This window comes from Chionomys nivalis, chromosome 15, assembly GCF_950005125.1.
Source record: "Chionomys nivalis chromosome 15, mChiNiv1.1, whole genome shotgun sequence".
Taxonomy (NCBI): Eukaryota; Metazoa; Chordata; class Mammalia; order Rodentia; family Cricetidae; genus Chionomys; species Chionomys nivalis.
In genome coordinates this window covers 34,951,205-34,975,286 of record NC_080100.1, presented here as the reverse complement: position 1 = coordinate 34,975,286, position 24,082 = coordinate 34,951,205, and the positions used below count along the sequence as shown (strand labels likewise).

At 42.9% G+C, this 24,082-nt stretch overlaps 1 protein-coding gene across 1 annotated transcript in view; it reads left to right on the top strand.

Annotated features, from left to right (window-relative positions):
* Window positions 1-2,998: 2,998 nt before the first annotated feature.
* Mier3 (MIER family member 3) overlaps window positions 2,999-24,082 on the top strand; it is a 28,046-nt gene continuing 6,962 nt past the window's right edge. Inside the window, exons 1-10 of the mRNA XM_057789917.1 lie at window positions 2,999-3,010; window positions 4,422-4,446; window positions 7,537-7,682; window positions 13,174-13,308; window positions 14,797-14,917; window positions 15,707-15,792; window positions 16,374-16,446; window positions 18,500-18,651; window positions 21,071-21,152; window positions 23,078-23,172. Coding sequence (XP_057645900.1) covers window positions 3,002-3,010; window positions 4,422-4,446; window positions 7,537-7,682; window positions 13,174-13,308; window positions 14,797-14,917; window positions 15,707-15,792; window positions 16,374-16,446; window positions 18,500-18,651; window positions 21,071-21,152; window positions 23,078-23,172 — 924 coding nt within the window. The 5' untranslated portion in view covers window positions 2,999-3,001. The remainder of the gene's footprint in view (window positions 3,011-4,421; window positions 4,447-7,536; window positions 7,683-13,173; window positions 13,309-14,796; window positions 14,918-15,706; window positions 15,793-16,373; window positions 16,447-18,499; window positions 18,652-21,070; window positions 21,153-23,077; window positions 23,173-24,082) is intronic.

The window sequence follows — 24,082 nt, the reverse complement described above, 5'->3', positions numbered from 1 at the left end:
ACGGAGGCCACGTCAGAAGAAGGCGACGTTTGCAGAAGTTACAGGAGCTGCTGTTTTATGTCATGACTGCTTTTGAAAACTCTTTTGCTGGTGGGCCTGATAAAGTCTAGAGTGCTGATATTTTCAAGTCCAAGCGCCCTGGACACTGCAGCTCTCTTCAGTTTTTGCTCATACACAATTCATTCTTTGCGGCAAATTAAACTTGAAGAAACCGGGGATAAAGTTTGGAAACAGATTAATAAAACTCTGCCTAGTAAAAAAAACTGCTAATTCATCTAACTTTATCATTTTATGAATTTATTAAGACTACGGACAAAGCTTCCCCTGTGATGTGGAGCGTGTAAGCTGTCAAAATAGCAAAAGAGAATCTACAGAAACCCTAGTCCACTCGTGCAGAGCTCTGAGCCCATATCATTCTCAGAACTGGCAAACAGTATCCGAGGTCACGTTTATTATATGGATTTGCCAAATTTGGTCGGATGAAACATTTCTCGTGGTGTGAAGGACTGGCGGGCTGTTGGAGACCTGGCTGTGGCAGAGTTGCTGAGGCAATGTTTAGTGGCTCTGTCCACAGGGCGTGTTCCCTGCCTCATCTCTGAAGTTGGCCACTTGCATTTCACTTCAAGTTGCTTTTTTTTTTATTTTGAAAACTCTGAACGCCTCATTGAGGATGGTAGGTACAGCATGTGCCAAGCCTTTGGCTTCAAAGTTAAGTTGTTTTTTAAGTTATTTGACTGAACAAAAGGTCACAAGATATCTTTCACAGTAGGGAAAATGTAATTTTCCATGTCTTTAGGATGTTTTGAAGTTGTGGAGTGGTTTTTTTCTGTAAAGTTTCCATGAATAAATGACTTTTAACAGTGTTGTAGCTTGATTTTTAAGAGTGCCTTGACAGTAGTCTTTAAAGTAGCCCTTCCTTCTCCCCACTGTTCAGTCTCGAGCCGCTTCCTCCGAGTAAAGGAACTGGAAACCTTATGTTAATACCCCAGCAGTGCAAGTTTGAACTAAAAGTTTGAAATTCGGGGGGGGGGGCAGTTGGAGAGGTGGTTCTGAGATTGGGAATTCTGGCTGCTCTTTCAAAGGACCCAGGCAAAATTCCCAGCACCCACAAGGCAGCTCACAACTGTCTGTAACTCCAGTTCCAGGAAATCTGACACTTTCACACCAATGCACATAAAATAAAGTTACATAAATTACATAAAAGTATGACATTTTTAGCATATTAAAAGTGTTTAAATTTATGAAGTTATAATGCAAACCTGTAGCACAATTAATAAAAACCCAGAGACAGATATTGGGGTTCAGACTGAAGGTCAGAAAAGCAAAATAGCCAGCCACTGACTCTTACCTCTACCTCAGCCTGAAATGGCGATTCTGCCTCCAGGAATCTCAAAATGAGACTGAGTCTGAGAGCTGTCTCCTCCTGTCTTTTATTCTTCTGTAGGACTGGGATTAAAGACGTGCACCACTGGAATTAAAGAATCACACCACTACTGCCAGGTTTCTATGGCAAGGAATTAAAGGTGTGTGTCCCCACTGTCTGGTCTGTAAGGCTGACCAGTGCAGCTGTTTTGCTCTCTGAACTTCAGGCAAGCTTTATCTATTAAAATACAGATGAAATATCACTACACAAACCTCATTTTTTTTTTTTTGCCATTAATATTACATGTTCCTGGCGGCAGCTGGGAGGAGAGCTCTGGCGTTTGCCAGCACACTTTCCAAACCCCGCTAAGTCCCTAGCTAGCATATGCTGCCGTTTGTGTATTCATGGCTTGTGGAGCCAGGCAGCTAAGACTTCTGTTTCCATACACATGATTATTTCCAGCATCCCACCTAAAGGCAAGATATATCTTCCAGATTTGCCAGACTGACTCCCCACAGACTATCTTCTTGCACAGTCTACCTCTGCAGGTCACTAGCCGGTTGGTAGTGTATATTTTTGCGCACTTTGCTCAGTGTGAATGAGTATCTACCAAAGGCTAAACTTAACTCCCACAATGCAAAGAAAGTGGCAATCAAGCCTATGTAGGAGCAGATACATCTGCTAAATCTTCTCTTTCTTCCATCTATCTACTTGCCTATGAGACTACATATATTGTGTAATCTCAAGCAAATGTTTGTTCCCGTTTCCCGGAGGAGGTGAGAGGCAGTTTTTGAAACTCGGTTTGGGGTCTTTGGCACACTCTTTCATTTAACAAGTTTATCAAGTGTATATCTTTGGGTCATCTTCCAGACTCTTTGTGATTAATAACTCATCGAACTGGTCTTTTTTTAAAAAAAAAAAATAATAAATGCACAGTTTATGAACGTCGTCTTTGAGTCGTGCAAGCTTGCTCATCATGTCTGCCGTGTCGTTCTTCTGCCTTTTCTTCTGAATTGTCCTTATCTCCCAGAGCCTGTCTGGCCAACGTCTACTTCCACAGTTCACTCCACGCCAGTGAACGCCGATGCTCATTCCATTCCTGCAGGTGCCTGGTCGGTCGGGTCGTCGTGCACCCTGTCGGTTCTCCCTCTGCCGTCCAGCATCAGCCACTTACTTGCTCGCTTCCCATCCCCGACTCTCTCACTTCGGGGAAGTCGGTCGAGCCCTCCTCCTCCAAGTCCCCCGCCGCCCCCGGCCGTTCCCCCGCCCCCGCCGGCTCGGGGCCCTCCTCTGCACCGGCCGATCCCCGCGCCCGCCCGCCCGCCCGCCCGCCTATCCGTCCTCCCGCAGTTCGACTGCAACTTTACTTCGGCCGAGGCAGAGCGCCGTGGGCGCGCGCGGGGCGGGCGCGTGCAGGAGCGGCGGCCGCGGGAGCGCCGGACGGCGTGGGTGTGCGAGCGGGCCGGGGGCGTCGCGGGCCGGCCTGCCCTATAAGGGGCCGAGCCGCCTCTGCCTCCGGGCGGGTGCCTGGCGGGCCGCGGCGGCGGCGGCGGCAGCGGCGGCGGCGGCTGCGATTGGCTCAGGCGCCCCATCCGGGGACTGGGCTCGGCGCTGCTCGTTCGCCCTAAAGGTACCAATATGGCGGAGGTGAGCGGAGAAACCGGGCAGCGGCGGCCGTGCCGGAGCGGGAGCCGGGCGGCCCCCCGAAGCCCCCGCAGCCAGCCTGAGACCCTGGGCTCCTCCCGCGGGTCCTCGGAAGGCGGCGCGGCGGCGGCGGGGGCGCGGGGCGGCGGCGAAGGCGCGGCGGGGCTGCCGGGGGGCGGGAGCGGGCGCGGGAGCGGTCTCCCTTCGGGACTAGGCCGCGGCGGCTCCGACCCCAGCCGGCCGGGCGGTGGGGCCGGGCGGCGGCGGTGAGCCTCGGGCCGGGGGAGGCTCTGGGGCTGGGGCCGGGGAGGCTGACGCGGGCTGCCGTTCGCTCGGCTCCTTCTCCCGGGGTCAGGGTGGGTGGAGAGCTGCCGATCCACCGTCGGCGACCGGATTGCAGCGCCGAGAGCGGGCTGCGCCACTGCCCCGCCGGAGTGAGCCGGCCCGGCCCGAGGCTCTCCGGCCGCCCCGCCGCCCCTCCTGGCCGGGGCTCCGAGGCCAGCGGGAGCCGAGCTGGACTCCCTGCCCCGAAACCTAGGGTGTGCGGCGTCCCCGGGCGCAGGGACCGACCCACACCTCGACGCCCTCGCCGGCCCGAGAGCCCCTTTACCCCGAGCCGGACGAGGATGGCCGGGCGAGCGGAGCCGCCGGGCCATCTCCCCTGGGACGGGGAGCTGGGGGAGGGGGTGGAGTGACGGGAGCCCCCGGGGCTGGGCAAGAGCGAGGGAGGCAGGGGCCGAGCCGGAGACTGACCGCTTACCCGGGGAGGAACCGGCTCGTCCCAGACCCGGGGGCCGTGACTCCGGTCCCCGTAAGGTGTGTGTTGGGGGGGGGGGAGTCTCCCGCTTTGGGTTGGGGACCAGTGTCCTGGTCTAGCAGGCCTACGCGTGGGGCAGTGGACGAACCCTGGAGTTGGGGCATCCACGCCCCAAAGGGCAGGTTGGGTCTCAGAGGTGAGACCCTTCCAGGGAAAAAGGGGTGGCTTCGAGGAGTTGCCCTGGGGCCAGCGGAGAGCAGGGTGAGCTGTGTGTATGTGTTGGTGGGGGGGAGGCACGACGACTCTCGAGATGCCCGGGATGAAGGACTGATGCTGCGAACCGACTAGCTCTGCCTTCAGCTTGTCGGCTTTGTAACTTGCCAAGCTCCGAACTGTGGCTTGGAGTTGCCTGTTTCAACTCCAGCCTTCGTCCCGTGTCTGCGAGTTTGTACACTGGGGACTTGGGGAGGAAGGCGAGGCAGCCAAGAGGGGGCCCGAAAGGGGCCGGGAGCGATTGGAGCGAAGCTACGTCTTGCACTTTTTGGCAGCTGCCTGGGAGCGCTCGGCTCCGCCCCCTCTGCGCCCTGTTGCCTGTGCTGCCTCCTTCCCTTGCTATGCGATTCAACCTCACAATTTTCTTTTCTCTCTCTCTCCCAGGCTTCTTTTGGAAGTTCGAGCCCAGGTTTGTTCCACTTTGTTACCTCTTCCGGGGGGGGGGTGTCCCTATGAGAAATGGGGACTCAAAGATCTGTTGCTAAAAGGATCTTGCACACACAGAAATTCATCCTGAGAGTTGTTCATCATTTGGATCTTAAAGAGTTTTGGTAATTACGTTGTTTGAGGAAGAAATATTTATGCTCTTATTCTCTGTACATGTTGAAAAAAATACCCCCAAAACCTTATTACAAAGCTGCAGACAGACTTTTTTTTAAAGTTAAGTGTCTTTTAATCTCACATAGCTTTTTTTCCTGCTTATTTTTCTCCAAGCTGGAAATAGTGAATCCCAAGTCAACTTTCCACAAATTTTAACAGTTTAGCTTTTATTTTTGTTTATTTAAAATAAATTGTCCTTTTAATTTGTTAGAACTTGGGGGCAACTTAGATTATTAATTTAACTCTCCATTTTCCTTTACTTTGTCCCTCAAGAAATGTCTGTATTGTATTTAAATTGAAAATTGAGTTAGGTAAAGCTCTCTTAATAATAAAAGGAAAAAAAGCAACACACATTTTCCAAGTTTTGCCCAGAAAAGTGTTAATGTGGTTGTTTTGAACCAAGATAATCTTAGCTTATCTAGTCCAGAAGTCAGAAGCCTCTGTGGGGATCCGATAAAAGAAGCAGCCCCTGGAATCTGCATAGGTGTAGTTACATAGTAAGAGAGGTTGTGGCATCTTTCCCCATCTGCTAAAATGCTTTAGTTTCTCAGTTCCTTCCTTCTTAGCTCCCATGTCTCATCCAGTAGGGTACAGAAAAGGTGCCTCTGGAGTTGTCCATCCCTTTATTTTACAAGGAGGCGACTGGAATTATTTTGCAGAGAGTCACCCAGTTAGTAATGGAGTGTATGCACTTTTTTCTTCCTTTTCTGTGTAGAGACTTCCATCATCCCCAGCTCCCCCAAGACTTTCCTTAGTTGCTGCCGTGGAGGGGACAAACCACTTGCTTTGCATTCTTAGTTTTTGTATTTAGGTAACGTTCAAAGACTTACTTGATTGTCTTTTAAGGTAGTAAAATTGATCAACACAAGGTAGAAGGAATTTGTGGTTATTTTTAAGATTGTTGTCTGTATCTGTAAAGAAGTGTTTTTACAATTTTCCTAATTTTGAGACAAGCAGTTTTTTGTAATAAATTCAGGGAAGGACTATCACCATCTGGTTGATGATGTAGTTTTTCCATTTTTCATTATTGTCTGAATTTAAGAAGTCACAATTTAAATAAAAATCCAAAAGGCAATGTGGCTTTGATATCTAAACAGACACTTACACCATGTTTTTAATGAATTAGCCAATATTTGGAGAGACTTATAGCCCAGGAAGGGATTCAGAGCATCTTTGTTAGCTCTGTGTATTTCACAGATGAAAACCTCAAGCTAGACCCAGACATTTTGAATGCCTTGCCTTGGGTCTCAAGTCAAGGACAAAGCCAGGAGTAGATCTTCAGAGCCTTTTGTTTTATTCCTGGCATTTTAGCATACCACAGATGTTTCTCAGGAAAGAAAACTTATAATGGTGGGTGTTCTGGTTTTGAACTAGTTAGTAAATATTCACCTTTCTCTTTAAAAGTAAATTAAGCCATATCTACTTCAACAAAAATGAGCATATACTACTTTTTTTTAAGCTTTAAAGAACTAACAAAAACATGCTGGCAAATAAGGTCTCATGGAAATTCATATTACTTGTGTGTATAGGAGGGCTGATGGTTAGAAGTCTCGGGAACATTGGGTTATAGCTGGAGCCTCTCCGTCATGAACATTTTGGCCTAGTTCACTGTTTTGGTAATGATCTCCTATGGAACTTAAATGTTTGAAATTTTAGAATAATAATAGTTTGCTTAAAAATATAGGAACCTGTGTTGAATGTTCTTTGATCCACCTCTGACCCCCGGATTTCAGTATTACTTTCTTCCCATGCTCTTAGCTTCACTGATCAAACCTGCATTCAACACTAGAGAAAAACAAATGGAGAAAATGCTGCTTTCCATAAATTTTGTTTCTTTTGGATAATGGGTTTTATTTATTGCAATCTGTTGATGTTATAGTAAAAAAAAATAATACAGCCGGGCGGTGGTGGCGCATGCCTTTAATCCCAGCACTTGGGAGGCAGAGGCAGGCGGATCTCTGTGAGTTCTAGACCAGCCTGGTCTACAAGAGCTAGTTCCAGGATAGGCTCCAAAACCACAGAGAAACCCTGTCTCGAAAAGAACTCAAATAATAATAATAATAATAATAATACAGTGTTATAGACAAATTTTATTGACAGTAGCTACTTGCAGTGGGATGTCTTCCAAAACCTTCAGATAGGATTTTCTGTTACCTTCACACAGTTCTAAAAAGTTCTTAGGAATCCAGAGCATGGGCTTGCATTTTAATGTCTGTCTCACTAATTCTAGGGAGTTTGAAATACTCTTGCTCTGTGAAAAAAATGATTCCGCGCTTTTAATAAACTAAATTGTTATGTAGCTGCTTCACAGAAAGTTGAATTTGTTTCAAAATTTCTATTTAGTTTTGTGTCTTTGTCTAGGCTTAGAATTATTATAAATTATATAGTCTGTTTGAAATGTTAGCTTCAGTTTGCTGGCTGATTCTTGGGGAGTCTCCCATTCCTGGAAACTTAATTCTTCTGCCAGTTTGCCATTTTGTTTGTTGATTTTATTTTTATGAATTGAACCCAGGCCATGAGTATTGAAGGCAGCCATGCTACCACTTTGCTACATGCCCAGCCCTTGCTATTTTAAGCAAATGAATTTAACTAATAAAAAATTTGACCGATACTGTCTTCAGACCCTGCTGCTGAAATCATTTCATTACTATTCTGAGTTTTCTTTTTCGTGGCCTACATGCCTGTAAAGTGTTTGTGAGTACTCTACCTTGTTCTTCTGCTGGCTTAGCTTTTCAAGACCACAGAGTCTTACTTTACAGCCCATAAAGTGTATAGTAAACTCATTTAATAAAATCCACATATAAATATCAAAAGCAACTGGAAAAACCACAGACATTTTTATTTTCTTTTGTAAATAACCCCGTGGGTGTGTGAAATGACTCGGTGTGTTTCCTTCCAGTTGGGTCTCTGTCTTCGGAGGATCATGATTTTGACCCCACGGCTGAGATGCTGGTCCATGACTATGATGATGAAAGAACTCTTGAAGAAGAGGAGATGATGGATGAGGGTAAAAACTTCAGTTCTGAAATTGAAGACTTAGAAAAGGTAATGGATTTACTTTAGCATTATAGAACACAAACTTTGATAAAGACTTAGAAGCCTTGTAAATTCTTTTGGAATCTTTCTGAAATAAAAGTACTATATGTATCTTTCTTTTTCAACCTAACTTAATAAAATAATACTGATTTTCTCATTTTGAGAGTAGCCTAGTTAGGACATTTTCATTTCATTTTTTATCTCTTAGCTGATTTTCAGCTACTCAGAACACTGAGGATCAAACTTGACTTTAGCTTAGCAGTGCAGTAGAATAGGAGAAATACTTTTCCTTCGGAGAACTTGGAATTGGTAGGGTACTGCTAGAAAAATGAACAAGTTTTACATACTTTCAAATGTAAATTGCTAATATTCCATCTTTACCCTCCAGTCATCTTTTAAAAACTTGGCTAGATTGAGTGTAGTTCACAACTTCTTAAGCCCAAAGTCAATATAAATTCAAATGAACTGAATTTTAAACCTTCGCTTACACTAGAGCTATAGTGAAAGGCTTCCATAGGGTCACCTTGATATAAATTAACATCATTTGAAGATTTCTAATCGGCTCACAGTAACAAAAGCCTTCAGGAATAATAGAGAATAATATTAGTCGCCCGAGTTTTTATCCCTCTTGTGCTTCTGTTTTCTTTGGAAGGCAAACATATGACCCCCTCAGTCTTGGTGAAGCAGGGCTGTACCATAGTCTTTCCTTTCTGCTAACATACAGGGAAACAGTCGTCTAAATCAAAAAAAGAAAAACAAGAACAAATCAATAATAAGAAAGACTTTCCAACTTAAAAATGCTTAGTCCCTCTCTTTGTGCTTTTATTATTATAATTTTTTTGTTTTGTTTTGTTTTTGTTTTTCAAGACAGAGTTTCTCTGTATCTTTGGAGCTTGTCCTGAAACTAGCTTTTGTAGACCAAGCTGGCCTTGAACTCACAGAGATTCGCCTGCCTCTGGCTCCTGAGTGCTGGGATTAAAGGTATGCGCCACCACCCAGCGTGCTTTTTATTTTTTAATACATGCTGGTAATTACATGTTTGTTTTTCGATACCCATCTCTGAGTTTGTACATTTAAGAAATGTATGCTGTTGTAGTCTCTAGAGTTTATCAGTGTCTCTATTTAGATGCTTCTGCATTTTTGCAAAATATAATGATCTTAAATTTTTGACAACCCAAGAGCTGTGTCTCTGTTCAGAAGGCAGATCTTTCTTTTCTTGTGCAGTGGCCGAGAGGCTCTGAGTTCCTACTACTTCCAGATGAGATTTTACACTTACTTATTTTTATACAACTTAATATATTGATCTTAAATATTGAAGCCACAATTTAGGCATTAGTATATTTGACAGTTTTAGTGATAGGGTATTAATGTTTTCAAAAAATATATGAAAGACTTATTTTTATAGTAATTTGATTATTGACTGTGCATGTATTTTAGTGCAACAAGTTTTTGGTCATATGGAATGGAAAATAAGAATAGCAATGCCAAATCAGTTTTCCTTTAGTGGCTGGGGTTCAGTTGTTATTCGTTTAGTTACAGCAAAGTAAGGCTTTAATCACAACTTCATAAATTTTGATTTTTCATCTGATTTTCAGGGTTTTAATTTAGTAGTTCTAGATTTGGATCTAACTCTTTTAAAAGGTTGTTATCAGTCCTGATTTTATTAATATGTAGATTCTCCTTTAATGTTTAAAATTTCCAAAGAATGCAGAAGTTTAAATAAATAAGAAACTTTAAAGAAAAAAATCTGTTCCCACTAAACTTTGTGTGATTTAAAAAAAAAAATTTAAAGATTGTATATGTGTTTTTTGTGAGGTCTACAGGATGTTGTATTAGGTGCTAAACTTGATCCTCATTATACCCAGTCTGAGTTCACCTGCCCAACAGTGCGCCTGGTTTATCAGATGCCTGTCAACTGTTGTTTTCCCGTTTTGATTGTAAGATAGCCTATTGAGTAAGAAATAGCATAGATGAATGTGTGGTAGGTAGTGGGGTGCATCCTAATGTCTAACATGATCATCAGATTAAAATAATGGTGTCTTTGTTTTTTATGGTAAGGAAATGGAGATGTAGGGTTAGGTGGGTTATAAACCCAAGGTGACGGTCAGCAGTCAGCACACACCGTGACTCTAAAGTATATGCTCTACTAAAGGCTGTCCCTAGCACGATTGGATCAACTTTGTAAGGTGGACTAGCCATCGCAGATCTTTCTCAGAGACCTTGAGATTCAATAATTCAGCTTTTCAGGGAATGCATAACAGCGTTTTATCACTAAGTTCTAATAGAAACTTCATTCATGAAATAATTCAGAAACTGGATTCCCCTTTGACCGGTATTGATTGCAAAGCTTTCGTGCAAGTAATTTGTCTTTTTTCTCACTTGATTTCCCTCCGCTGTTTGACCACAAGGAGCACCTCGATCTCTCAGTATCACCTCTTCATTCACTCGTAGAGTCCTACTTCCCTAGTCCACCCTCCTCATGCACCTCAATCTTCCTTTGCCATGGGCTCACCCCACATCTTCTCACTCATTTCGCCCTTTCGTGGTCTCTCACTCAAGTACACTCCACTTTTCCTTAAATCTCATCATTGTTATCCTAAACCCTGCCTCGGCTTTTGCGGCTCTGCTAACTAGCTGACTTCTCAGGCCAGAGTTCCTGAACACTTTACACTCATAGAGCTTTCTTCCTGCTGTCATATAACTTAAAAAACTACTTGCGTCTCTTATATGTTACAGAAGTAATTCTGTTTCTTAGTTCAGGTTTTCATTCTCCTTGGTCTGGAACACTATTTCTAAAATAAAAACCCCATTTTAAGATTTTGTAGCTGCACCCCATTGCCTGTAAACTCCTGTCTCTGAAGTTTTTCCAATAAAGCACGGACTCCTCTCTTTTCTCTCTGCCCTTTTTGTAGGTGATCTCATCAACTCTCAAGGCTTTAAATATCATCTTGATGCTAATGAATACCAGATTTATATCTCTAGCCCAGCCAGATTCTCTGAGCTCCAGGCTCCTGGCCAACTTGACTTTTCTTCTTGGATGTCTTGTAGTTCTCTCAAGCCTAACTTGTGTCCTCTGTAAAATTCTTAAATAGATTTCCTTAAAAATAAAATAAAATAAACACAAGGCTTTTCCCCCTTGATTTTCTGTCCCTCTAAAAGTCGCCACCCCTTGCTCAAGGAGAGATCTGAGAATTGTCCCTGCTCCCATCATCCCCACTTTAATAACTCCCTTGATTCCACCTCAGCGCATACCTCATCCCTTTACTTCTCTTTAGACGTCATCAGTATTCAAAGCCAGCATGAGGGTCTCAGTAGTTTCCATGTATCTCCACAACTTCTGCATGCAACTTCTCAGTATTTTAAGGAGAAATTCTGTCATATTTCTCCTTTTCAAAACCATGTTTTATGTTTCTGTGTGTGCGCACGCGTGTGCATTTGTACTCACACCTATGTACATGTTGCAGAGACCATTTTGCAGGAGTCTGTTCTTTCCTTCCATCATGTGTTTCTCAGGCTGAACTCAGTGAGACTTGGCTGCAGGGGCCTTTGTGTTGAGCCTCACACTGGCCCTCCTGTTTTTGTTATTCTCCGGTGACTTCTCATTTCTCTGGCATACGGTCCAGGTTTCTTTCCTTGCCATGAGGCCCTTTTGATCTGTCCTTGCTACTCTTGCCATTCTCTTTTTGAGTCACTTTTCATTCATCCCACTGAGCTAGAGCCACACAGCTTAGTGAGAAAGCTTTCGGGTGTGTCCTTTCCTTTGGTGGGAATGCCTGCCACTGGCCTAACTCCGTCCCATGCTTACAGCCTTGGCCAGAGATCGTTTTGTGTCTTCTCTCCGCTACTCAGTGAAAATGGACTGCAGCCTTACTCTTTGTCTCTGGGTCCTTTTCTTTGCACTCATCACAGTCAGCAGCTACATGTCTGTGTGTCGTTGGTTCTCCCAGTCTGAGACTAAGCTGTGAAAAGGAAAGGCCTCTGCCTCGTTCCAGTAGCTATCGACCTCCTGACACACAGTCACTGTCACTCGTGGTGAATCACACCCTGAGGTGCAGCCTTTGTCTGTCCTCTGGACACCCCTCCTCATGCTGTTTTTCCTGGGGTCAGGTCCCTTCTCTGGGTGTATTGCTTCAGAGCACAGCTTCCGAGCTGGCATCTCAGCCATTATGTTGTATGGCAGTTAGCCTGTTTTTCTCTCCGTAGCACTGAATTCCTTCAGAGAAAGGGTTTTTCTCTAATTTTCTATACCCGTGTCTAGTAACCTTCACTAGAGTACCTAGAAGTCGGTAAGGGATATGGTAGCGCATCAGGGAAATAGGAACAGCAGCAGGCGCCCCCGTACCGAGGGCTGTCACCTGTGAAGTCTTGGAGAAATGCTGCTGCAGACAGCATGAGGTGGCTGGCAAAGAGTGCAGCCCAGTCACCTGCCACAGTGCAGTGAGAAGAGCCAGAGGGGATGCTCTGGAGACACCGAGTGGGTGCTGGTTACCTTTCTGGGGTTCTTGAGGTCGTGCAAAGAATAGCCATGCTGGTTTTCCCTTGTGGGTAATCTTCTCTCTGTTCTGACCGTTCATCTCAGTTTGGGCTGACTTCACATTTATGAATTAGCTTGTGCCACCTGGCTTAGTCTGAGCTCTGTGTGTGGTCACGCTCAGTGGTATACCTAAGTTCTGTATCTATGGAGGTGAAACCAGAGTTCAGGGACCTTCCGCCTACATTCCCTGTGGGTCCTGGTGGATCTCTAGCATCTCTGTAGGCATTGTCAGTGCTTAACTTACTTTGCGGTCTCCATGAACACTGTTTATATGCTCCACATTAGCATCTCCACACAGTGTACTCTATGACAAAGTTGTCTGTCTTGAAGTTCTGGAAAACTAAACCAATAAGCATACTTTAGGAAGAACTCTCTTAATTGATGTAGCCTGATAGCAATACGTAAGTTATCAGGCTTATCTGGAAGTTGTTTGTGAATGTGGTCATGAGTATTCTATACATTGTATTGGTTAAAGCAAGTATGCTCAAGAAGTACATGATCAGCTGTGGACAGAGTTCAAGGGTCAGCATATGGGATAGAGTATTGCAGCCAAAGCAGACTTACGGGACTGGGGTTTGCACTGGGAACTGAGAACATAGAAAGGATGGTTGGAGTTCAGACGTTATTATAAATATTGCTGGTGCTGCTTCAGCCAAGGTTTCCTTTGGAGTCTTCAGTTAACATGGAGAAGAAACCAAGTGGTGAACGGTTACTTAACTGCAAAGAAACAAGCTAAAAATGATGTGAAGTTGTCTGTTGATCAGTTGATTGGTTTGTTGGAACTGTTTGCTTTCATTAAGACACTAATTAAGCTCCAGGTTTAGTATTTTCCAACAGCAGCACACAAAGAAAACCTAAAGCTTGGCCGTGGTTGATGCTGTGCTGTATACATTTAAGAGCATTGCAGTTTACCCACAGTTCAGATTATGGCTTTGCTGAGTCTATGTCTGTGCTCTGCTCAACTAGGAAGGAAATATGCCGTTAGAAGACCTACTGGCATTCTACGGCTATGAATCTACAATTCCGACAGTTACAAATTCCAGTGCCAACAGCCCCCCAAGTGAACTTGCGGACGAACTACCAGACATGACTCTAGACAAAGTAAGTACAGTCCTTATACTGTAAAGTTCAGGGATTACTGTCATTGTCTGCTTTCGTTAGATTTTTTTTTTTTTTTTTTTTTTTGGTTTTTCGAGACAGGGTTTCTCTGTGGTTTTGGAGCCTGTCCTGGAACTAGCTCTTGTAGACCAGGCTGGTCTCGAAATCACAGAGATCCGCCTGCCTCTGCCTCCCAAGTGCTGGGATTAAAGGCGTGCGCCACCACCTCCCGGCTCGTAAAGCATTTTCTAATTCTGAAATATAAACTTACTATTATTTTGGTGGCTGGTCTAAAGGTCATTTGACTTTGATCTTATACTTCTGAACAGTAGTAGCTTTTCCATTCTTCTCCAGTATTTTTCTGTTTAGATGTTGTATCTAATGGATTTTGCCTTAACTACTTTTGATCTGTAAACACATGAAAACATTCGTTAACAAATCTCCCAGAAGTGTGCACACCAAGGTGGCTTAGACATCGAGTTCTGTTTCTGGGTCCTGGGAGTCACAGCAGCTAAGGCCATAGTGACCTGTCTTATACAAGCTGCGATAGGGATGTCCACTCCTTGCTGAGGAGAAATGCGCAGCCGTAGCTCTACATGGGACTCCTGAGAGGTTTCCCTTGCCTGTCAGGCTTCAGGAATCCACGTCTCTTAACCTCTTCCTGTGAATGATTTTGTCACACTCTTCATGCCTGCTGTATACCAGTGCACTTTAGTAGAAATCCAAATGTGGGACTGGAGAGATGGCTCAGCAGTTAAGAGCACTGACTGCTCTCCCAGAGGACCCGGGTTCAATTCCCAGCAACCACTCGCCAGTTCACAACTGTCTGTAGCTCCAGTTCCAGGGCATCCAACACCCTTAAACAGATAAATGTGCACATTAAAAGAAAAAATCAAAATTGCTTCTTTCTAAGCACTGTCACCAGTTAGTTTTTAAATCATTGGGAAAGTAGAGTTTGGAGATATTTCTAAATTTAAAATTTTTTTTTGAAAACATATAATTGCTAGCCATTTAGAAGTTGTATTTTGTTGTTGTTTTATTGTGTTTTGAGTTAACTGTATTGTTCAAACTTCCCATGAACTCCTGAGCTCTTGAATTCCTGTCTCTGACTCCTGTCTTAACACTGTAGACACACACTCCTGTGCTAAACTGGAGCAGATTGTTTGATAAAATCCACTGTAAATTGGTTCTGCGCCTTCCAGTAAATCCTTTGCATGCCCACAAAGTAGGCAAGTAGTTCAAGTGTATAATCGCATGTTATTCTTATTTGATAAGTCATTAAAAATTTAAAATAGTATATTAAGTGTATAGCTAATTATTAAATATTATTAGTATTTATGCACATAAAGTAAGTTATAGAATTTCAAGCTTTTCAGAACTAAGAAGTCATGAATCAGTTCTTTGTTATTGTGTGTTATAAAAACAGAAAGGCATCTCTATTAACTGGTAAGATGTGATCTTCCTAACTTGCATGCTTCCCTCTTCTTCCAGGAAGAAATAGCAAAAGACCTATTGTCGGGTGACGATGAGGAAACCCAGTCTTCTGCAGATGACCTGACCCCATCCGTGACTTCTCACGAGACTTCTGATTTCTTTCCTCGGCCTTTGCGATGTAAGAGTGCTAACCCCTGCTGATGGACGTCATAGCGTGTTCAGTACATAGCGTACATAAAATGTCATTGTACTCTGGATGGGATTATAGCCTTTGTTATTGGGACGGAGTAGACCACATGGTATTAGCATCCCCTCACTCACCTAGTTTTACAAGCTACCTGTTTCCTTTCCCAGAGCTCCTATGTTTGCTCTGGTAACCACAGAATGTTATTGATTGTGTTTTGGGATTTGTTAAAAGGCCCTGCTTAGCTGTTTTGAAAACTTAATCAGTGCTCAAAAGGTATTTTCATTTTTAGGGATTCATTTTTTTTCCTCTTAGTTCTTGGTGTTTAGTGTTTATTGTAATACCTGAAGGGCTTTAGACTGAAAAAGTACTCAACTGCAATCCCATTTATCTTGAAATCTGTTCTTTGAGTAGTTAATATGTCTGGGTACACATGCATGGTTGTGTCCAGGAACAGCTGTGATGGCCTCAGCTCTCTTTGCAGTCCTGGGTTAGTCCAGTCAGAACAGACCCCCATGCTTCTCTTCACTTCTCAGGCCATCACACTGTTCCTTTTAGTTCCAGTCTCTTCATCCATGACTGGTTATTATTATTCCAATTAAAAGGAAAATATACACTTTAAGGTATTAGTGTCGCCAGTGTCTTGTCATTGTGGCAGCTGCCAGCTGTGGAAGCAGGCTTGATGACAGTGAGGTGAGTCTTCCTCACTGAACAAGTTTTTACTATATAAATGGCATTCTCTTAGGTGCTGCAAAGACTTTTTGCATTTTTTTTTCCTTTAAGCAAATACTACGTGTGATGGAGATAAGGAATCAGAGATTGAAGATGTTGAAACAGACAGTGGTAACTCACCTGAAGATTTGAGAAAGGTAAATTGAGTTACCATTATATTCTAATAGAAAATTAAAAACATTTGTGAGGGCTGGCGCGATAAGTAGAAGCACATAATGTTCTTATAGAGGACTAGAGTTGAGGTCCAGCACCAGGTCTAGTGGCTCACAACTGCCTACAGTTACAGCTTGAGGGACTTTGATTCTCTTTCTGGCTTCTGTGGACTTCTGTGCCCATTCACGTATGCATGCATGTGCACACATAAATACACATAATTAAAAATAAAATGAAAATCCATAATAATTTTTGAAATGAGGCTAGATAGGTGGCTCAATAGTTAAGTACTGCTCTTGCAGAAGAATTGACCTGGAGTTGAGTTCCCAGGGCCAGGTTGGATGGTTCACGACTGCCTGTGACTCCTACTCCAGGAAGCCCACACATCGCCACCCACACACACATATTTCAAAATAAATTAAAATCCTAAAAAAAATTTCTAAAGCAACTTGATAATTTTATTGTTATGTGATAAGATTTATTTTGATTTGTAAGAATATTGTTTGGGATTGCTTTTCAGTGCTTTTTATAATTATATTGCTTTTACCTCTCCCTTTTCCTGTAGGAAATAATGATCGGTTTACAGTATCAGGCAGAAATCCCCCCTTATCTTGGCGAGTACAGTGGTGACGAGAAAGGTGAGGTCAAACTACCCTACCTCCCTGCATTTACTAAACTCTGATTGTGTTCCAGCGTAGACAATGCAAAGACAGATCATCACCAGAGCAGCTTCCAGAGTCCAGGCACAGTGTATCAAAGGCAGTCATGAAGCTGGGCCTGGTGGGGCCTGGTAGGGCCTGCTTACCATCCTAGCCGTTGGGTGACAGTGGCAGGAAGGGAGGGCCACAGTAATAAGACCCTGTTTCAGAAAGACAAGGAAGTGAGCAGTAGTCACAAGACATGGAGTCCCAGCCCAGCCCACAGTGCTTCCCAGTCTGTATATGCAACGCCTGCTGACAGCCTTGTCCTTATAAAAGTAGCACCCTGGCCCTGAGTGGGGCTTCAGGAGAGTGGGCAGTCCTGTCACCTAAAGTGATGAGAATATTACAAACATAATCTTGTAGAAAGAGAATTCTGGAAGAAAAAAGAAACCAGGAGGAATGCTTTTGTCCTGCTGCTGGAAGAGCAGGAAGTTGAGTGTGCCCTAATGCCCTCTGTATGCCTCTCCTGTGGCACCTCACCTCACCTGTAGTAGATTCAGCTGCGTTTGGTCCTGAGCATGTAGAGAACATAGGATGTTGAGATTATAATGCAGATGTACCTTTGTAGCTGATCTTGAGAGGCCCGTAGATCTGGACCATTTCCATGGGCACTGGGTCTTTTCCCAAATGCATCGGTTCACCCCTGGGAAGCCACCCAGACTCAGCTTTTCTCTTTTCCTCCATATTGCATTGCTCTCCTTTTAAAAGCCCAAAGACTAAGGCTGGTTACCCAGGGGTCTTTAGCTCTGGCAGCCTCTAGCAGCGCCATTTCCTTAATTGCTGTCTGATTGATGGGAGAAGCTTGTGTCAGAGGAAGCAGACAAAGCTGATGGTCTTCAGTACATCACATCCTTCCCTCGTTCACATGTCACACAGTCCAGGCCTGATGTAGCCTCAGGTCTTCTGGCTAAGCATAGCAGAAGCAACACTCCTAGCCTGCAAATTCAGGAGGGAAGGTGTGCACCTCCTGGATGTTTCCAACAATTAGCCCAAAACTTCAGTTAAAGAAACTGGTTCTAGAAACCTGTCCAGAAAAGACATCTGAGACTTGACCAGGTGTGCTGGTCTACCTGCCATCCCAGCGTTTGGGGCTCACATGTTTGATTCCAGCCTGTGCTATATAGTGATCCTGCATGTCTTCTTACTGTTGAGATGTTGGTCTTAATGCTGCATGGGCATCTTTATTCTTGACTTCCTGCTAGCTGGGAAGAAGAGTGCTTATCTTACATAGTTCACAGCATGAACATGTTGGTCCTGCTACCAAGAAATTACTCGGGTAAATCCTTGGGTCCTCAGTATTACTCTTGTGTAAAGTGAAGCTTTGGGTAGGGTGGCAGAGTACATTAATCAAACACAAATCTTGGGTCTTGCATTGGTGTCTGGGTCATTTTAAGAGATGCAGACTTTATTGCTCTTATGTTAGCCCTTCTAAAGTCTCTATAGGGGGCTTAATTAATCTGCTTCCTCCTTTAAATAAAAATTCACTTTGAACTAAAGCAATCTGTAAAGGAAAAATAGATCTTTCTTAGGCATCAAGTTATTATTTGATATTTTGGCTTTTATTTTTGTTTAGTTTGTAATTTTAACCTAGCAAGTTCATAGGTCATTTATGGGATCCAAGAGGAAATTCTAAAGAGATTGTTAGAGAATTTGACAGGGTTTTGTTGTTGTTGTTTGTCTTATTACAAAACAACAAGATACCAGTATGGGGTTTTACTATTGTACTTAACTAGACGTGAAAAACCCTCTAATGATCAGTAAATCCAGCTTCCAGAATAGCTTTATTCTCTGATCACTGTGCCCAGATAGTCAGGCTAAACAGTTCTGTTTCTTTTGTGCCAGCGAAAGGCTGTTCTCTCCCAGCATTCATTCACACTGCTGCTGAGTTCCTGTCCCAGGCAGTAAGCTCGATCAGGGAGGGGAGGCACAGTCTGTGCATTTGTGATGTGTTCACCATTTGTGATGTGTTTAATGGGATTGTCTTTCTCAGCATATGAAAATGAAGACCAGTTACTGTGGCGTCCTGATGTGGTTTTGGAGAACAAAGTCAAGGAGTACCTTGTTGAGACATCGTTAAGAACTGGAAATGAAAAAGTCATAGACAGAATTTCTTCAGGCACACACACCAGGGATAATGAACAGGTATGCTTCCTCCCCTTATTTTGGATTCCAGATAACTTTGTAGCTACAAATGTCTGATTAGTTTCAATCTTTTTTCTCATGTTTTTTTGTGTGTGTTGGGGTAAAGGGTGTGAGTGGCGGCCAGCAGTTGACAGTGGTGTCTTCCTTGATTGCTTTCTGTATTATTTTTTGAGACAGGATCTCAGCAAGAATAATGTTGGCACTTGGTTTTTATTGCAGGACAGTGTTCATCTATTTATATCTGGTATTGTCTCTCTTTCATTAGAAATTAATCCTGAATTGTCAGGTCCTTTTACAACATCTGTTGAATGGATTATTTAAATTAAAAAACTTTTTTGATATTATAGTGTAATATATCATTTTCCCCTTCCCTTTCCTTCAAACCCTTCTTGCACCCTCCCACCCTCTGTCCCACTCCCCTGCATTGTCTCTCAGATTCATGGACTCTTTTTCTTGTCGTGTGTGTACTCTCCCTCTCTCTCTCCTATATGCATAAGTAGGACCTGCTTAGTCTGTATATTACTACTTGTGTGTATATGGTTTCAGGGCTGACCATTTCATATTGGTGTGTTCATATCCCTGGGAAGACTATTTCTCTGGCTCTCAGCATTTCTTAGTTGCCTGTAGTTCTTTGTGTAGTACTGAGACCATCTAAGCTTTCCCCTTCTATCTTAGCGTGTCTGTCGGTGTCTTCCATATTCAGCTCATGGTTAGGTCCTTGGTGAGACTTCAAAAGTATAGCCTGTGACATTCTAGGACACACAGTCTCACAGCAAACAGCAAACTCCCTGTTCTCTGGTTCTCAGTGTCTGCCCCTCTTCCATAATGATCCCTGAGCCTTTCTTAGGTGCAGGAGTTGTGTTGAAGATGTATCAGCTGGGACTGGACACCGCAGCTCTGCAATTTGGTTGGTTGTGGTTTCCTGTAATGATTCCTGTCTGTTGCAAAGAAAAGTTCCTTGGTGCGGTGTGAGGATCCCACCTATCTGCAAGCATTAAGGACAGATACTTATAATCCCCAACTGCATTCTGAATGATTGTTTCATGTTGATATATTAAGCACTTTGCTCGTGCTGGCAGCCTCGTTTTTCCTGAGATTTGCTGGGAAAGGTGCTTCTTACTGAACTTTGAGTTGAATTCTGCCTGCTGCCATTTACTGCACTATAGTCCCAAACGCTTAGCAGCCGGAGATTGATTGACATAAACAACACCTGGCACAGTTACAGAGAAGGCCAGAGTCCCCAAGGAGTCAGTGCTTTTCACAGGCCTACTGCAGGAGACAGGCACAGCTCTAAGTTTCCCAACTACCACAATTATCTAAGATTGGGGAATTTGGCCAGGCATGTTAGTGAGTGCTTGTAATCTTAGCGTTTGGGAAGTTGAGGCAAGACTGTTAGGGCCAGCCTCAACTAAATAAGCTCAAGTCCATTCTGGGCTTTATCAGACCCTGTTTCAGTAAACCTTAAAAAAATAAAATAAAATCTTCCCAAGTGAGAAGACCTAGAAAGTTAAAAACATCAGACTTATCCATGAACAAGAATGAACAAATTGCTCTGGGTAGATGCTTAGTGAGGACACTATCAGGACCAGAGTTTGAATCCCTGGTACCTCCAGAAAAAAGATGACCGTGGTGAAGCACTGAGCAATGAAATCAAACCTTTTGGGGTTTGATGGACAGCCATTCTGGCCAATGGATAAACTCTACTTTCAGTGAGAGACCCAGTCTCAAAAAATAATGTGGAGAACAATCTAAGAAGATACCTGAAATCAGCATCTGTTCCATACACGTGCATGGATGAGTCACGCTTGTGCGTACAGTACATGACACTCATAGAAACACGAGTGAACAAGTGCTTGAGATCCTCGAGCCAGTTTGCAGAATGGCAAACATGCTTTTATGACGTGACTTGTTTGTTTATTTGTTTTTTGTTGTTGTTGTTTTGTTTGTTTGTTTGTTTTTTATTATTTTTCTAAGACAGGATTTCTCTGTATAACCACCCTGGCTGTCCTGGAACTCACTGGCCTCGAACTTACAAAGATCCTTCTGCTTCTGCCTCCCAAGTGCTGGGATTAAAGGCGTGCGCCACCACTGCCTGTCTTACTTGTTTTTTTTGTTGTTGTTGTGTTTTTTATTTTTTTATTTTTTTTTGAGACAGGGCCTCTACACAGCCCTGGTTGTCTTGGAACTCATTATGTAGACCATGCTGGCCTCAAACTCACTAAGATCTGCCTTTTGTCTCCCAAGTGCTGGGATTAAAGGTGTGTGACACCATAACACAGGTTGTCGTGACATCTGAAAGCATTTTAGTAATGCTTGTCAAGATTCGCCTATAAAGATACCTATTTTTAATAAATGCTCTTAGATATGAATTGTTGGCAGTTTTTATTGAATTTTTTTTCTTTCATTCTTGTCCTCTTAGGCACTATATGAACTTCTCAAGTGTAACCACAATATAAAGGAAGCAATTGAAAGATACTGCTGTAATGGAAAAGCATCTCAAGGTGAGAAACGCCTGGATTGAAAAGAGAAATTGCCAGGGCTGTCCGCTTAAGGCTCAGGATAGGTGATGTAAACGATAGAGCAGTCCTATAGCGTTGTTGTAAAATCTGTGCACATGTGCATACCCCACCCTGCCACCTCCACTTTTTTGTAGAAATAGAGAACAAAGTAGACCCCACAGATAACAATATAACAAAGTAACTAAAAAATAAAAAGGATGATTTCCTGGTTTGATTGTAAAATATTGGGAATATTTTGGTTTTGTTTAAGTCAGAAGATAAAATGGAGATTTTGGATTAAGGGAGAAAAAGAGGACTGGCGAGATGGCAGATAAAGACGCTTGCTGTTAAACCTGATGGCCGAGTCCAGTTCCTGGGACCCACATGTTGTCCTCTGACTTCCATACACACGGACGTACAAGCACACAGATAAATAAGTGAGAAAAAGAAAAACGATATACAGTATGTTCCGTGGAGTGTTTTGAAGGAAACAGGTCTAGTGATGGTGAGATAGTTTTTATAGCACTTGCTGTCTGTTTATGCCTGTTACAGAACATGGCCACTCCTTTAATATTTCCATCATTGTGTATGTGGATTACATTTATAGACATTTATGTACTGTGGCTGTCATTAAGTGAATATAGAGTGAAAATAATGCTTAGTGATGTTATAAATGGCATGGAGAATGTGAAGGCTAGAAATGTGTATTTAACTTTGAGATAGTATAGTGAACTGGCGTCCCTTGTAGAAGATGCCTCTTTGAAAGAACTCCCAGTCTCTAGAAACACTAGTTTTTTCCCCGATTTCAAAATATTTTTTTGATTTTTGTCTACTGCTGTTGCTATCTTTGTGGATCTGGGCCCCAGTATCAATGATTGAGGTAACTTAGAAATAAAGGAGAGTAATGAGTGAATCCCAAACCTTGGCTGAAACCTTTGAAGTTTCTGCCCTAACTAGAGTTTTAATGTAGCAGCATTAGCATCTGCTGGAAATTTTATGGGATTTGATATTTTGAAAGTATGGATTAATTCTCTTTCACCAACACTGACAATACTGACTTTAAAGAAATATGGATTATTCTTTATTTGTAATCTTGAATCAAAGAACTTACTTTTTATGATAAACCAAAATAGAACATTTTGTTTTACTCCAGAAAGACAATAGTCATTTTTAGTTCACTTAAAAATGTGTTTGTTGGGGTTGGGGCTCAGTTGGTAAAGAGCCAGAGTCTGGTCTGCACAGTCCATGTGCGAAGCTGTGGTGGTGTGTGCTTGTGATCCTATGCTGGGAGCAAACACAGCTTGATCCTTGGGTCTCACTGGCCAGTGAGCCTTGCCCAATCAGCAAACCCAAGTTAGGGAGAGACCATGTCTCAATAAAACAGGGTAGATAGGTTCTGAGGAGACATTCATGATTGACACATGTGCACACACAGTGTTTTAAAAATAGAAAAAAAATGTGTATTTTAAAACACCATTAAATCATTGTCCCACAGTGCAGAGAACAAAACTGGGTTTTTTGTTGTTTTGCATTGTAAGCTGTATTTTTACTGTTTTAATTATGTGTGTGTGTCTGTGTGTGAGTATATGCCTCTGAGTGGAGGTTCCCACAGAGGCCAGAAGAGGGCATCAAATCCCCTGGAGCCAGAGTTGTGGCTGTGGTGAACTGCTTGATGCAGATGCTGGGAATCAAACTCAGGCCCCTAGAGGAACAGTACCCACTCTTAACTGCCGAGTTCTCTTTCTAGTCCAATATTTTTATATTCTAAATGACTGGTGTGTATTTTGGCAATATTATCTGAAATTCCCTAATTCGGAATGTGTGTGAGAGAGAAGAGTTGCGTTTCTGGCCTTTCCCAGGGAATGCATAGTGAAGATAGATCAGTGATGCACAGGGCGCCGATTGAGTTCTTCCTTTTTCTTTTTTAGAAGGAATGACAGCCTGGACAGAAGAAGAATGCCGAAGTTTTGAACATGCACTCATGCTTTATGGCAAAGATTTTCATCTTATACAGAAAAATAAGGTAAATTAGTAGGGAAATTTCTTACTAGTTAAAATGGATATAAGCAATGATTTATGTCATTTAAATGGGGAAAAGTGAACAATGTGTTAATGTTCCCTGCTAATAGAATTTCTAATAGTACTCTAAACATGATTGGAATGTTCTTATAGATGCCAGATAGAATTTAGTTTCTATATTCAATTCTCACAACATGGATTCAGTATGTTTGTCTGGAAGCCTTCCGTGTTTCTTCTTGACTCTCACTTTCTTCCAAGCTCTTCTGATATATGTGGTCTCATATTTTTATTGAGTGTTGAGAACTGCAGTTGCTAAAAAAAAAAAAAAAAAAAAAAAACAAAAACAGGGAGGAAGGAGAGAGAGAGTAGGAGGGAGGGAGGCTGATTCAGAGAGAGGGATTGAGGATTAATAAGAGCAACTAAGAATCCGTACTGATCACTGTCCAGTGCGGGCAGGGACTGCAGCCCCAGGAAGTCCCATTCGTTGCTCGTGTGGATGCAGAATGGTATAGCTGCTTTGGATAACTGCTAGTCTCTGATCATCTAAACATGTTACTAAATGAGTTAGCAGCCCTATTCCATATATCTATCTAAATGGGCTAAAAATTTTATGTTCAAGGAGAAACTTGCATATAAATGTTCAGAGTCGATTTAATTAGTTTTGATTATATTGCCAAAACTGGGCATCAGTATCTCCTTAGAGATAAATTCATAGATTGGTAGCAGACTAGACAACAGGTTATCATTTAGCACTAAATAAATAAATAAAGTTAGCAAATAACAAAAGACACAGGGAAAGGTTTGAATATTTAATACTAAGCGAAAGAAAGTAATCCAAAACGGCTGCGTGCATCCTAAAAGTTCCAGCAGTCTGACACTGGAAAAGTCAAGAGTGCTCATAGGGTAGGTTGGAG